The sequence below is a fragment of the Palaemon carinicauda genome, chromosome 1 (genome assembly GCF_036898095.1).
Source record: "Palaemon carinicauda isolate YSFRI2023 chromosome 1, ASM3689809v2, whole genome shotgun sequence".
NCBI classification, from domain to species: Eukaryota; Metazoa; Arthropoda; class Malacostraca; order Decapoda; family Palaemonidae; genus Palaemon; species Palaemon carinicauda.
The window spans coordinates 131,651,481-131,667,584 of NC_090725.1; the positions used below are offsets into that span (position 1 = coordinate 131,651,481).

The 16,104-nt window shown below is 42.7% G+C and overlaps 1 protein-coding gene across 5 annotated transcripts in view; it reads right to left on the minus strand.

Annotated features, from left to right (window-relative positions):
- The window catches only part of LOC137651648 (leucine-rich repeat-containing protein 40-like), a 475,618-nt gene that overhangs the window by 107,472 nt on the left and 352,042 nt on the right, over positions 1-16,104 (minus strand). For all 5 annotated transcript variants that reach the window (XM_068384869.1, XM_068384890.1, XM_068384879.1 and 2 more), the window contains one exon: positions 10,237-10,394. In XM_068384869.1, coding sequence (XP_068240970.1) covers positions 10,237-10,394 — 158 coding nt within the window. The remainder of the gene's footprint in view (positions 1-10,236; positions 10,395-16,104) is intronic.

Consider the following 16,104-nt stretch of genomic DNA (forward strand, 5'->3'; position numbering starts at 1 on the left):
AGAAGAAGATCCGTCACTGAGGCAAACTGAAGGGACCCCAGAATCCTCTCTTGGAGTCGTCTGGAACTTACTTTGTCTTTGAGAAAGCGTTTGGTGTTCCTTGCAATCTCTAACCTCTTGGGTTTGGGAAGACACAGAGTATGAGATATAAGATCCCATTGCAGGCCGAGCCATTGGAACTTCGATTTTGGAAGAAGACGGGACTTCTTGAAGTTGATCTGGAAGCCTAGAGATTGAAGATAATGGATGACTTTGTGAGTGGCTTTTAGGCAATTTTGGGAGGTGTCTGACCAAATGAGCCAGTCGTCCAGATAGGCTACTACTTGAATCCCTTGATTTCTGAGTTCCTGAACAGCGACTTCTGCTAACTTTGTGAAGATCCTTGGGGCGATGTTGAGCCCGAAAGGCATCACCTTGAAGGAGTAACTTTTGTCCCCTAAGCGAAAGCCTAGGTACGGACGGAAGTGTCTCGCTATCGGGACGTGATAATAGGCGTCTGTAAGATCGATAGAGGTGGTGACGGCCCCACGGGGAAGTAAGGTCCGCACCTGCGAGACGGTAAGCATTCGAAACTTGTCGCATTGAATGGACAAGTTGAGAAGGGATAGGTCTAGAATCACTCTTCTCTTGTCTGAATCCTTCTTCGGGACACTGAACAGCCGACCTTGAAACTTCAGGTGTTTCGTTTCTTGTATGGCGTTCTTTTGTAAAAGATCCTGGACAAATTTGACCAGGTCCGGAGTGGAATGTTGACGAAATTTGTTCGGAGGAGGAGGTCCTTGAATCCAACTCCACCCCAGTCCCTTGGAGATGATACTGAAAGCCCAGGGACTGAACCTCCATTTGTTGCGGAAGGCATAGAGCCTCCCCCCTACCTGCTGCACCTCAGTATTGGTTTGAGGAGTTGCCTCCACGTCCGCCTCGGAAGTTCTTTCCTCTGCGAAAGGCTCTTCCCCTGCCTTTGTTCTGGTTAGAACCACGGTGGTAGCCTCTACCTCTACCATAACTCTGGGAAGAGCTATGAGCCTCATACGACTGGTTAAAGGCAGGAGAAGTGGCGGAGGCACCGGAAAGCTGGCTCTTAGGGAGCAGAACGGTGACATAGTCGTCCGAAGGAGCCTGAGAGGTGGAAGGCTGTGCAGGGGCAACAGGAGATGGGGGAAGAGGCAGCCGGAAAATGGACGAACCACTCTGCTGTTGCCTGAACTGGGTGGAGGTATATGGACGGAGCTTCTTCCTACCCCGGGCTTGGTAATTTGCAGGGTCATATTTACGTTTAGGAGTCAAACCCCAACGGGTTTTAAGGCTCTGGTTGACTCTAGTGGCCTCCGCCAAGACTTCCTCTACAAGATCCTCAGGGAAGAGGTTTGAACCCCAACAGGAGGACCGGATAAACTTATTAGGTTCATGCCTAATAGTCGCCTCTGCCAGGACATGTTTGCGACACCTGCGTTTAGCAGTAGCGAAGTCATACAGGTCATAGTATAATGACTGCAACGTAGCCTTGTTGAGAGACTTAAAAATACTCTCAGTATCGTAAGTCAAGGCTATCGACTCCGTGGAAGTGGCCAAGTTCAGAGTACGGCCAACGCGTAGGCAGGAATCATACTCCTGTTTAATGAGGGATTCCGGGAGACGGGGAAGCCGCTCACTAAACATTACTGAAGCACAGTCTGCTGCTAGCTTGCCAGAGGTAAAAGTGGTATGGACGTTGTCCCAACACTCAATGCCTGAAGGAAGAAGGAGGGAGATTGGATCCACCTCTCGGATGGGAGGCAAGGGCTTCTCCTCCAGAGCATATTGGAAGGCAAGCTCTGCTACCTTATTGACACATGGAGTCACGGTGTTTTTGTCCATTAAGAACATTGTGAAGGAGCTCTTATAAGGCGTCAACATGGTGTTGGTGCAGCCGATGTCATTCAGGAATCTGGCCCACACAGATTGGGCTTGCTCTTTTGGGAAGATGACTGTCTCCTTGGGGACCTTGTCTAACCGAACCAAAGCTTCCTCGGTAAGCCTGGCATAACCATGAAATGGAAATGCCAGACCAGGAGGAAAGAATTCAAAGTCCTCTAGGGGACGAGTGCCAAGACCCTCCAAAGTTAACATTCCGTCTGAGAACGGGGAATGAAGAGCCATACGCCAAGGGTTATTCTTGGCAAACGGCGGGAGCTTAGAGGCATCCGGGATGAGAGAGCTTTGGACTCGCTCCGGAGCACCTTGCTCTAATGCCCCAAGTCTCTGACTGATGTTAGAGAACATCGTGTCCATCTTAGACTGCATCTCTGATACCAACTTCGCCTGCATCTCCGACACGATGCGAAGCATGGATGATTCGGAAAGGCCCGGGCTAGCAGCAGGTGTGGCGGAATGAACTCCCGGGTCGCGAGACTTAGAGGAGGAGCCAGAAGCCTTAGATGACAGGTTTGTATTCTGTTTAGAACCATGAGAAGCCTTATGAGGCTTACGAGCTTTAGGTAAGGTTCTAGACTTATTCTTGGGGGGAACCGAGTGTGATCGTTGGGACGAATCACGGTCCCCAGAAAAACCATGAAAGGAAGAGCGATCAGATGAAGAAGAAAGAGAGGGGCTGAGGATAGGAATCTCAGCGCCGGAAACACCTGCCTCACTTACCACCCTACCTGTATCTGGATCATCCAATAACATGGGTTCCACGTCAAGGTTCATGGAGGCAACATTGTCTTCTAGATCTCCGAGGGCGTCCGACGGATCCTGCTCTGGATCAATGAACCCCGCTATGGTGGCATCAATGTGGGCAATGATGGGAGCTGCAACATGCCTAGCCACAGCGGCTGAAGACTTGGCGTTGGGGTAAATCAAGGAACAGTAGTCCTCGGAGAGGACGTACGGCCGCTTGGACTTCACGTTCCGGGCAAAACCACCAACCCACACTTTCAGTGTGGCCCGAGCCGCAGACTTTTGCTCCGGGGATGCCTGAAATAATAGTGGGAATTAAAAAGGGAAGGCTCCCAGTGGTCCTTCAAGACCATAGATATCTTACTAAATAGTGTATGTATGCCAAAAAAGGTAAGATAAATAAGAAGGCAACATAGCCAACGGGACTCACCGAGTCAGATCCAAGGGTGGTAACGAGGTCAAAACAGACCACACAGTTATCCGGGTGCCATACCACGACATCCTCCAGCTGTACTCCGCAGAGGGCGTGAGACCGACAGACGGTATGGCCGCAGGGCTGATGTAGAACAGCTGCACAGGCCGTCGTCTGACAATGCACCATCTATAAAAAGAATAGTATATGAGAAACTGTAATTCTCTTAAGTAGGGGCGGGTCCGGAGGACCCGGGCCTAACATAAGCCTAACACAAGATTAGAGCTTAACTGTAATATTCTTAAGTAGGGGCGGGTCCGGAGGACCCGGGCCTAAACATAAGTCTAGCTTAAGACTAAAGTATAGCCATCCATTCCGGTCGAGCCGGGAGCATAAAAAAGGATGCAACAACAAGAAATTAAGACACATGGTGTCTGATTTCCCGGGGCGAGGCTAAGCCCCGGGCCGGGAAATAAAAGTATCCAAAACCAATTCGTATAGGAACTCCGGGATAGTGATCTGTCATATAATCATCATAGGAACTGTTATAAATTAATAGGGGGGCGGAACTGTAGATAAGAACCGCCAACCGAACCCAGAGGGTTTCATATAACATAAACCAGTGTGATAAGTGAATATAAAATAGGGTGCACCGGGATCCAACTCTGTTGACCGGTGGCCAACCAGACTAGACAGAGACGAACCCGCCGGGACACCCGGAGGACAAGGTCCATAAACACTGAACTACCCCCTCTAAAAGGAGGGAAGGCAACGGTCCCCTAGGGGAGGGGGGGAGAGAAGCCTAACCGCCCACCTAGCGAGAGGGGGAGCATGGGGGAGGATCACGTGATACGGAGCAGCAGGGCTATCAACTGACGATCCCCAACCAGACAGATCAAACGGAGTAATAGCACAATATTCATTATAATAGTAATAGCGTTGATAATATAAAATAAACACATAAAAATTTTTGGGCAAGGCATGCAACATAATAATTAAATCACAAAAGACACACCTGATGGCTTAAAAAATAACATTGCCGCCTAGCAACGAAGGTCGGCAGCCATAACGATACGTAAATGATATCGGCCCAAAAAGTGAACCACGAGGGTTCTAAACGCTAAATAATGAATATCCACAATAACAAATAAAATTTAATAAAAATAATACATATAGTAACACCGCGAGTGAAACTAAAAGCTCTCAAAACAGGAGTACCAACTGTAAGTGGAATCAAGCAAGATCGATATGAACGAAGAGAATAAACTCCTATAATTCAAATATTAAACGATCTAGGTTGCTCAAAACACAGCAAAACCAAGCTTGGTACTTAACTTAGACGGTGTCTCCTGGGAAACCGACGAAGAAGCCATAATCCAATGAAAATAAGTGGAAAAACGAGAGCACAACAAAAAAGCGGGTTACAACACAAGACGTGCTAAAAGGAGTTGGGTTCTGAGCGGATGCAGTGTTAGTAGTACCGAGTGAGGTTGAACGGCTCTCCTCTATTGGGGTTTCTGTCGTGGATGAATCTAAATAGTGCGGGACCTCTGGATTATACGCCCAATTTTATACAGACACCAATAGGTGAGCGAGCTAGTTAACCTAGCACTCCTTTACATTTTTTCTCTGGTATATTTAGCAGTAAATTACCTAAGAATAAGTGCTAAATGGAGCTTATTCACTGGGCGGCACAGGTTCGAGCCCAGAAATTGAACTCTACATAGGGAAATATCATAATTTATACAAGTTTCATTTTCTTTGTTTCTTCTTTGATAGTAGATTGATATTCATCTAATGAAAGTACACTAATAGGACAAATATTTTTTCAAAGTAATAAATTTTCTTTTACATCATAAAAATATACTTTTGCTGGGTAAATCAGGACTTTTTCTTGTAAGAAAAACAGAAAATGGTTTTACATATTTTGCAAGTCATTCTTTGTCGAGTTCATGTCACAGTACACACGTATAGTGACATCATAATTTTGGGGGAAGGAGAGTGGTAAATGGAGGGATTTCCTGTCTGTTCGTTACCAAGTAATCTTACCATTCCCATCATCAAAACATCAAGTAACGATACCAAGTATTTCTGTGGTCTGTATCAGTTGATATGAGTAGCCTGTAGTCCTATTTACCGTGAATTTAAGAAAAGAAGTAGTGTGTCTGGTGACATCATATTTCTGGCAGAAGGCGAGTTGGAAAATCGAGTGATTTCCTTTCAATACTTTACAGAGTTATATTAGTATTCCCATTATTGAAACATCGCGTAACAATACCAAGATTATCTAGTAATGTCGAGAGAGAGAGAGAGAGAGAGAGAGAGAGAGAGAGAGAGAGAGAGAGAGAGAGAGAGAGAGAGAGAGAAACGTTTTCATATGATTATTAATAATGGATATAAACGAACTGTATGAAAACTATGAGATCGTATAACATATTGGTGCTGATGTAATACAAGTATTCATTATGAAACTATTTTGAATAAGTTAAAAAATTATATAAACGGTTCTCCTTGTTATTCATATGTGCTCATAATTGCAACACAGTAGCATGACCTTGTGATCAGCTGGTGACTACCAAAAGTAAAACAAAAGGGATTTTGACGAAGGAAAAATCTATTTCTGGGAGAGACCTGTAGCGCCCGGTGAAAAGGGTCCTTCCAATATACCTTTTCTGATAAAACCTTCCAATTATACCAGAGAAAGATAAAAGCATGGAATGCAGAGGTTACTACCCTCGCGCGAGCACCTTGTGGGTGTCGTGTATAAAGCAAAGGCGCGTGAAAACCACTATTCACAGGCTGTCTTCCATTTAGCTAATTCCTTCGTCAAAGGGATGGGCCGATACAGAGGCACCAGCTATGCTACCAGAGCCGCGCCACCCACGCCCCGACGCGAGCGCCATCTGAACAACATCCTTCTGTATTGGACATGATGGCTTGGAAAGGAAAGGGTGGGATCGTGCAAAATAATAGGGAAGGGTTTCACCGGGCGCCACAGGTCTCTCCCCAGAAATAGATTTTTCCTTCGTCAAAATCCCTTTTCTGGGTCGACCTGTGGCGGCCGGTGAAAATGTACCAGAGAATGCCTTCCAAGCCCAATAATAACTAGTAATTTAATGAGGGGAGAGAAAAAACACCATGTAAGGAAAACCAAATATTATATTAAGGTAAGTAAGCATAAATCATAAACTAGCCACAGGACATAGTGAACGTAAGGCTAAACAAACATGATAACAAGGAAGCCTCCGAGTAACAGAGCACAACAAGCAACAAAACTGACATGGCTAAGAATACCCCAACACTAAAATTACGGTAAACACATTACAAGTTACAATCATCTTAACCTAATATGTAATAAACTAGGGCTAACGAACCACCAAGGAAGCGGCGTCGTGGTGCGAGTGGCGGGTAGGAGGGAGAAGAAAAGAGATGGATGAAAGGAAGAACAAGAGATCACTGGGGAGAGATACGGCTCCCAGCTGCAACCGTTGGGTATTTAATGGCCTGTAAGTTCTTTAGATAGTGGCGTTTGAAGACCATAGGAGATTTCCAACCCGTGTACTTTTTAAGGTCATCAAAATCCATATTTTGGAAATAATTGATGGAGGTAGCTACTGACCGGATATCATGAGCATGGGGAAATGATCCCGGATTGGCTTGTTTAATGAAGTATAGGATCTGTTGCCTAATACCCTGAATGGAAATGGTACCTCCTTGTTCTCTGATAAACAAGGGGCCAGACGATCGGGTAGCAGTTCTAGCTAAAAAGGCCCTGAGAGTAGTGACTGGACATAGAGAAGCATCTTGGAGAAGAGGAATAATCTTCCACGGGGACCACCTATTTTGGGGGTCTTCATTTTTAGCTAGGAAAGCCCTGTCTGGAGAAAGAAGTACTTCACCTGAAGGGAGGAAATCCATGTTTTCCGAGTTTCGTGAGAGAGCTGCTAGTTCTGAGATTCTAGCACCCGAGGCCAAAGCTGTTAGAAATAAAGTCTTCCTAAGAAGAGTGATATAGGAGCAGGATTCGTTGTCCGTGTCGGAGGCAAGTTTGAGGACATCATTTAGAGACCAAGAGACCTTTTGTGGGCGAACCGAAGGTCGAAGCCTAGCACATGCTTTTGGAATAGATGAGAAATAAGAATCCGCCAGGTTAATGTTAAACCCAACCAGGAAGACCTTCTTCAAAGCTGACTTAATGGTGGTTATAGTGCTAGCTGCTAGGGCTTTGTCAAATATGGACCTAAAGAAGGAGATGGCTAAATTAGGAGTCATAACAGTATGGTCTGAATTCTTTAAGAAATCTGCTAGTTTCTTAACTGCCGAATCATATTGGCGAATCGTAGAGTCCCTTTTGTCTGATTCTATAAAGAGGACATTATCCGGGTCGATGTTCGCATCCTTACGAGCCGCAAACTTCATGAAATCCACAAAGTTAGGGTTTTGGCTATCCTTGAGGAATCTGACACAGTCCAAGTTTGGACCACTTGGGTCAGTTTGGGGAATGAGATCCGGAAGGGACGGAGTTTCAACTCAAGGAGGAGAGGAAACCAACTGCTCTTTGGCCAGTGAGGTGCAACTAAAGCTACTGCCCCGTGGAAGGAGCGGAGTTTGTGTAAGACTTTAAGAAGAAGATTCACTGGAGGGAATAAGTAGATCTTCTTCCAATGGTTCCAATCCAGGGTTAATGCATCCATGGCATTAGCCTGAGGGTCCAGGTTTGGGGTCACATAACAGGGGAGTTTGTGATTGAGGTGGGTCGCGAACAGATCTACCTGGAGACCTGGAACCAGCCTGAGTATCCACCGGAAGGTATCTATGTCTAGGGACCATTCCGATTCCAGTGGTTTTGTCCTGGATAGTGAGTCCGCTATCACATTCTGGACTCCTGCTAGGTGAGTTGCTGACAGGAACCAGTTTTTGTCGGCTGCCAAGGCAAAGATAATGACCAGGATCTGATTCAGGCTGGGTGACTTGGATCCTCCTCTGTTGATGCAGTGTACTACTGCTGTGCTGTCTGAGACCACTCTGATGTGGGTCGACCTCGGAGGAGAGATTCTCTTCAGGGTCAAGAAAACTGCCATGGCTTCGAGAACATTGATATGGAACTGTTTCATGGCGGGTGACCAAGAGCCCTGAAACATCTGATATTGGGAGTAAATCCCCTATCCACTCAGAGACGCGTCGGTATGAATTGTCACCTGTGGAGAGGGGAACTGTAGAGGAACCGATTTGGAGAGGTTCCTCCGTTCGGACCATGGTCGTAGTCTCATTTTTAGGACAGAGGGGATCTTCGAGATCTTGTCTCTCAAAGGTATCGTAGCTCTCTTCCTCCAAACTCGATTGATGTCTTTGAGTTTGGCTTTTAATAGGAGATCGGTTAGTGAGGCAAATTGGAGAAGGCCGAGGATTCTTTCTAAAGCTCTTCTGGAAACCTGTTTGTGTCTGAGAAAGCTCCTGATCTTGGAAGCTATCTCCCTTACCTTCTTGGGAGGAAGGGAGAGCCTGTGCCTTGAAAGGTCCCACCGGATGCCTAACCATTCGAAGTGGCTTGTTGGTTGTAGGCGAGACTTTCGGAGATTGACTTGGAATCCCAGTTTGGCGAGAAATTGAAGGACCTTCGTCGTAGCTCTGTTGCATTCCTGGTTCGACTGGGCCCAAATGAGCCAATCGTCCAGATAGGCGATGATCTGTATCCCCTGGTTTCTGAGTTGTTCGAGCACTGTCTCTCCCAGTTTCGTGAATATCCTGGGAGCAATGCTGAGACCGAAGGGCATGACTTTGAATGCAAAGGCTTTCTTGCCGAGACGGAAGCCTAGGTAAGGGGAGAAGTTTCGAGCTACTGGGACATGATAATAGGCGTCGGTAAGATCGATAGAGGTGGTGACGGCCCCACGGGGAAGTAAAGTCCGTACCTGAGAGATAGTCAGCATACGGAACTTGTCGCAGAGGATGTAAGAGTTTAGTTTTGACAAGTCCAGAACTACTCTCAACGCCGACGAGTCTTTCTTCGGAACTGTAAACAGGAGGCCTTGGAATTTCAGGGATCGAACCCGTTTGATCGCTTTCTTCTTGAGTAACTCTGTGGTGTACTCTTCCAGGATGGGAGTGGGTCTCTGGAGGAAGGTCACTGGTGGAGGAGGAGAACCCTGTGATCATTTCCAACCCAAGCCCTTGGATATCATGCTGTGAGCCCATGGGCTGAAGGTCCAATGGTCTCGAAAGTGGTAAAGTCTCCCTCCTACTGGCAACACATCATTGGGAGGGAGTGAACCTAGGTCCCCTCCCTCCACGAGCACCTCTTGCTTTAGGTCCGCCTCGCTGGCGGAACTGCCCTCTACCTCTGAAGCTTCCTCTCTGGTGTCCACGAAAGGAACCGGAGGATTCGTAGGTAGGGTTGTATGCAGGAGAGGACATCCAAGTGGGGTTGGGCTGTGCACCTGGGGGAGCAGTGAGGTAGACTACTTGCTGAGGGGGAGTCGGTTGCCGAGAAGTCGAAGCAGAGGAAGACTGTGTTGACGAGTGACCCCGGGCAGTCTTGTAAGGAATAAACCTTTGCTTCTTCTTGAAGAATGTCTGTTTCTGGGATTTGATCCTTCTTTTGGCCGAGAGACTCCATCTTACTTGTAAATTTTGGTTTGCCCTCGCCGCGTCCTGAAGAACCTTATCAACTTCGTTCTGAGGGAAGAGGTAACGATATTCTCTCGATATGGTAGCGGGACCTTCAGATCACCTGATCACAACTAAAGGTAAAAAAAAAGTCAGCACTTGTTGATTGTTAAAATGCCTCCAAAATTTAAAAATAAAATAGAAAATGTTTTAGTAAAGCATATATCTTAGGCACCCAGAAAATGAAATAATGATATACAGTAGTGTGAGAAAATATTGATGAAATATGACTTAGATGATTATAGTATCATGTCACAGCATAATAAATATAAGCTAATTTCACTTTTTAAGTTCGACATAAGTCCAGTCCGAGTTATAACGCATCTCTCGGTCGAAAGTCGACGACTACCTGTATTGTACTTTTAAAACAACATTAATACATACCATTATATGCTAAAAAATGGAATTATTAAGTATTTTAAAAATTTCGACAAAACAATTCTTCAAAATTACATACAAATAAACATGCTTATCAAATATGTTTCGAACTTTAAACACACCAGGAAAAGTATTCACAGGGGCAGAAACTCTTGATCTTAAATACTTCAATAACTGAACTGTTCCTCGTTGAACGATATCTCGTCTAATAAGTCTTAGAGGATTTCCCTCTAATGGCACAGATTTCAAGTGAGGTAGCAGACCAAGATGATAAGGTAATCTGTAAGAGCAAATAATAATTAACATACACAACACTTGAATTTGTGCAAGATAAAGAATGTAAACTATTACTTTCTAAAACTTCCCTGACCAGTTACCAAAACATTTCAAATCAATGAGTCAATTATTGAAGCAGTTCTTTTTATTCCAAATGAATTTGATGTGGGCTTTTAATTAAGGCTTCAGGGAAAAGGATCATGAAAGACAGGAGAAACCATGCATTTAATTTGTTGAGGTGAAAAGTTTATATTTGCAATTATTCTTCTCATGCAAAAATTATATTTTTAAAGCACAACTAACTAAATAATACAGTTTTAGAAACATTCTTCTTGTGGTACCTTGATGTAACCTCAATAAAACATGAATTGCAGTTTATTCTAGTGATTAGCTAAAATGTTAGATAACAGTATTACCTTGTCCAAAAAATTACTTCATTTATACTAATATAATTAACTGATAAATGACAAAGACTGTAAAAAAAAACTATGGAAAAAATTCCCAGACCAATTAATGTGAAAAATAATAAACATGCTGTATAATGAAGAGGGAGAACAACATAAAACTTTCCCTTTCATATCTTATAACTGTTTTAAATGAAAATATACGAGTACTACATTAAAGACTCACAATTCAAAATTAAATGGTTCCGTAGTGGCTTTCGTACCGTCATATTTTCACATTGTGAGTCACCTTTTACATGTAAATAGCATCATTCATTCCAAGCCCTACAAAACACCACATTAAATGTTTGTACACCCTATTGGATCATTTCAATGATAACCTATTATTATTATTACTATTACTTGCTAAGCTACAACCCTAGTTGGAAAGCAGGATGCTATAAGCCCAGGGGCTCCAACAGGGAAAATAGCTCAGTGAGGAGAGGAAACAAAGAAAAACAAAATATTTTAAGAAGAGCAACAAGATTGAAATTTCTATATAAACTATAAAAACTTTAACAAAACAAGATGAAGAGAAATAAGATGGAATAGTGTGCCTGAGTATACCCTCAAGCAAGAGAACTTTAACCCAAGACAATGGAATATCATGATACAGAGGCTATGGCACTACCCAAGATTAGAGAACAATTGTTTGACTTTGGAGTGTCCTTCTCCTATTAGAGCTGCTTGCCATAGCTAAAGAGTCTCTTCTACCTATACAAAGAGGAAAGTGGCCGCAAACAATTACAGTGCAGTAAGAAGAAATTGTTTGGTAATCTCAGTGTCGTCAGGTGTATGAGGACAGAGGAGAATAGGTAAAGAATAGGCCAGACTATTCAGTGCGTGTGAATGTGTAGGCAAAGGCAAAATGAACCATAACCAGAGAGAAGGATCCAATGTACTACTGTCTGGCCAGTCAAAAGACCCCATAACTCTCTAGCAGTAGTATCTCAATGGGTGGCTAGTGCCCAGGCCAACCTACTACCTGTAACCTAAACATTAATAACCAGTAAAATAAATGTATAATGAGAGCACACAGTACAGCAACGCAATAATAAATGGAAAATACATTAACAAAAATGTAGAATCTTACCTTTGGAGTGAGGCGATGTCCGAGGTCAAAATAGCAGGACGGTAGAGGGGATGACAAACGGCAGAAAACATTAACATGTGGCAGAATATATAAACACTTAACTTTACAAAACAGATTAATAAATGGCAGAAAACATTAACACTTAATTTTATGAAACACATTAACAAATGGCAAAAAAATTTAATCCTTGACTTTACGATAAACTTAAAATTAAAATTTGTTTTTGCCTTTATCAATTTTTTATTTTTTTCTACTTTGTTTTGTATTTTATAAGTTTAATTATTTTATTCATCACTGCCCTTTTTCTTTCTTTTCTTGGATCACTTTCAGCTTCCTCTTTATCTACAAGTACTGAAGGCCTTCAAAAAAAGACTATCCAAGGAAGCTTCTTTCTGTCTGTTTCCTGAAATGCTTCTAAAATAACTCATGCGAACGACATTAAGCTGCTCAAGAAGACGACCTGTGTAAACTTTTTCTGGGTGTTTCTTTTCTACAAAAGATTGCACTTTATGAAAAGTAGCTAGAGCCTCCTTAATTTCTGCTGTTGTCATAGGGTCATCCCCCTCCTCGTCGCCGCTAGAGAACTGTTCCTGAACGACGTCACTCGCATGGCTTACAACTCCTTCACGTCATCCATCGCAAATTCCTCTTGCTGCTCCTCGAGAAGCTCATTAATACCATCCTCATTGACTTCTAAACCCATGGATATCCCAAGTCTAACAATCTCGGCAACCTCAGATTGAGCAACATGTTCAGGATCGTCAACTTTTACGGTACTGGCTTTAGCCTGGCCTGCGTAGAAGCACTAGAAATCTCGTGCGGAGACAGAATCCTGCCACAGCTTCTTCCACGAAGAGTTCAAATTGCGCCTCAAAATCTCCCACTAAGCTTTATCGATGAGTCTGAGGCATATCACAACATCGAAATGCTCCTTGGAAAATTCACACAGGGTGAGGTTTGTGTTATCACTGATTTGAAACATCTCTTGAAGATATATTTCGTGTAGAGCTTCTTAAAGTTTGAAATCACTTGCTGGTCCATGGGCTGAAAGAAAGGGGTGGTGTTAGGTAGAAGATACTGTAGAGAACCTTAATGAAGGAAAAATCTTCTTCGATATCTTCCTCTAAGCCAGGAGGGTAAGCAGGGGTATTGTCCAACACCAACAGGCATTTCAGGGTGAAAGCGCTTGTTTTTCAAGTACTTTTTCCCTCTCGGGCCAAAACAAATGTTTACCCACTCAGTGAACAAGCATCTTGTTACTAAGGCTTTTGCATTAGCCCTCAACAACACCGGAAGCTTCTCCTTAGTCACTTTGTGGGCCATGAAGACTCTAGTCTCATAGTGATACCATCTTCACTGGCATAGGCACACAGTGCAATTGGTAAGCCTGTCCTTTATTAGCTTATGCCCTGGTAGCTTCTTATCTTCCGCTGTAATGAACATCCGATGAGGTAATTCCTTCCAGAAAAGCCCAGTTTCGTTGCAGTTGAAGACTTGCTGCGGACTGTAGCCTTCCTGGAGAGTCTTTTTGCCAATTCTTAACAAAGGCTTCAGTCACTTTCATGTCCGAGTTGGGAGCCTCCCCATGCCACACCACTGAATGAATACCAGACCATCTCTTAAATTTTACAAACCACCCCCAAAAGGCTTTGAACTCTGGGGGTGCCTGCTTCGATGTCCCTTCTCCTGCGTCGTCTTCGGCCTAAGCACGCACAAGATCACCGAAAATGGCGCTGGTATTCTGGCAGATTATCGTTTCAGTGATCGTGTCTCCAGTGATTTCCTTGTCCTTAATCCATATAAGCAGCAGTCTCTCCATCTTTGATAGCTTCATTCTGTTTTAGGATGGTTCCTATCGTAGATGGATTTCGGCCATACAGTATTCCTTAACGATCACACTTAATCACATGCCAGCCTCGTACTTCTTTATTACCTTAAGCTTCATCTCCATAGAAAGCATTCTCTTCTTCTTTCCCTGCACATCAGCAACTTTCTGGGGACCTACGGCTATTAACTAACGAGTTGAATAACGTAACACAACACAGTTCAATATGTAAAAGCAGCACAGAAGCGAATTCACAAACAAAAATTCAATCTTAACAATAGCGCTGCCGAAATTAAATGAGTGAGAGATGACGCTACGTAGATGCATGATGAGATAGATGCCAACCAATAGGAGAGCAGGATTGTATGGCAGTAACTAGCATCCGAGTAGCGAGATAAACAATGGGAGCGCAGGAGGATGGTGGCGCGCGAATTTCAAAATCAGTCTTGGAGGAAGCCAGGCTCTTGTACCGTACCTGGTTTCGTAGTATGAAACATTTTTCGCAATGTGAGTCAGAAAAATCTTCGCATCTCGTTTTGCAGCGTAAAAATTTCGTAAGCAGAAGCTTTAGTATTGAGAGGTATCTGCACAATAAACTGATGCTCATATCTTGTAGCAGTAGTTATATAGGGTATAATTTTTGTAATAGGGATAATTTCATCCCATCTGTTGAAACTTCTCTTACTTTCTACTCATGATATAGTGATCATTTCTGTAAGTGTTAATGATATTTAGTGGGATGTAAACAACCTGATTTTATATACCTTAACTCAATTTCTGTTTATAAAAGCAGCTATACATATCATATTAAAAGCCTGTTATTTGGTTTAACTTATGTCATTTACGTCAAAACTGGTACAATTTTGCTAATTTTAAATAATCAATCAATTGCTCCCTTTCATTTTCAATTAGCGACAATTAGTTTCAATTACTAAATATGTCATTCTGCTCTAAATTAGAATTATTTGGTTCTCTAGTATCACCATTTCATACTAAATGAGCACCAATCCATTCTAATTTAGCACAATTATGTTATGAACTAATATTGGTTTGTTAAATGTTAGTTTAGCATCTAAATTTCTCTCTTTAAGACAGTGGTGCCTTCTGGTATGATTTACAATTCTAGATTGCTCCCGTACCAATCAAACACATTAAAAAATCATTTTATTAGAATTTGAAAATCTAAGTAACTTCAAATATAAAGCATGAAATCATTTAGGTACCAAAGGAACACTCTCCATATAAATACGAAAAATATGGTCATACAGTACTCAAAATAATGTGTTCATAAGGAAAGAGAAGTTTTGAAAAAAGGCACACAAAGACTGATCTTCAAACCTAGATTTAGAAATAGATACCTTGGCACAAGAAATGCATTCTTGAGACTGACCTACAAGTCGAGATCATTTATTGACCAAAGGAACACTTGTCAAACCTGAATGCAAGGGGTTTCTTAAAAAAAACTTGGTAGCAGGTTGGCCAGGACACCAGCCACCCATTGAAATAATACTGCTAGAGGGTTATAGGGTCCTTTGACTGGGAAGACAGTACGACATTGGATCCCCCTCTCTGGTTACGGCTCATTTTTCCTTTATCTACATATACACCAAATAGTCTGGCCTATTATTTCCACATTCACCTCTGTCCTCATACACCTGGCAACTCTGAGATTACCAAACAACTTTTCTAACACTAAAGGGGTTAACTAATCCGTAAGTAAGTGGCTACTTTCCTCTTGGTAAGAGTAGAAAAGACACTTTAGCCATGGTAAGCAGCTCTTCTAAGAGAAGGACACTCCAAAATCAAACCATTGTTCTCTAAGTCTTGAGTAGTGCCATAGCCTCTGTATCATTGGTGTTCCACTGTCTTAGGGTAGAGTTCTCTTGCTTGAGGGTACACTCAGACGCACTATTCTATCATATTTCTCTTCCTCTTATTTTTTATAGTTTTTATAGCTTATATAGGAAATATTTATTACAAAGTTGTTACTGTTCTTAAAATATTGTATGTTGATTGTTCATTACTTCTCCTGAAGTTTATCTATTTCCTTATTTCCTTTCCTCACTGGGCTATTTTCCCTGCTGGAGACCTTGGGCTTATAGCATCCAGCTTTTCCAACTACGGTAGCAGCTTAGCAAGTAATAATAATAATAATAATAATGATCAGCGAGGAATCACATGATGTACCAACAAAAAGTTTGCCAACTTAGCAGAAATGTACTTTTTGTACCAATGAAATACTCTCCAAAAATGCAGAATTTTCTGTGATAAAACATTCACCATACTAGAAAAACTGTAATCAAATAGGTAGCAGAAATTTTAGATGAATTTGATAGGGCACAATCCTGAGGTC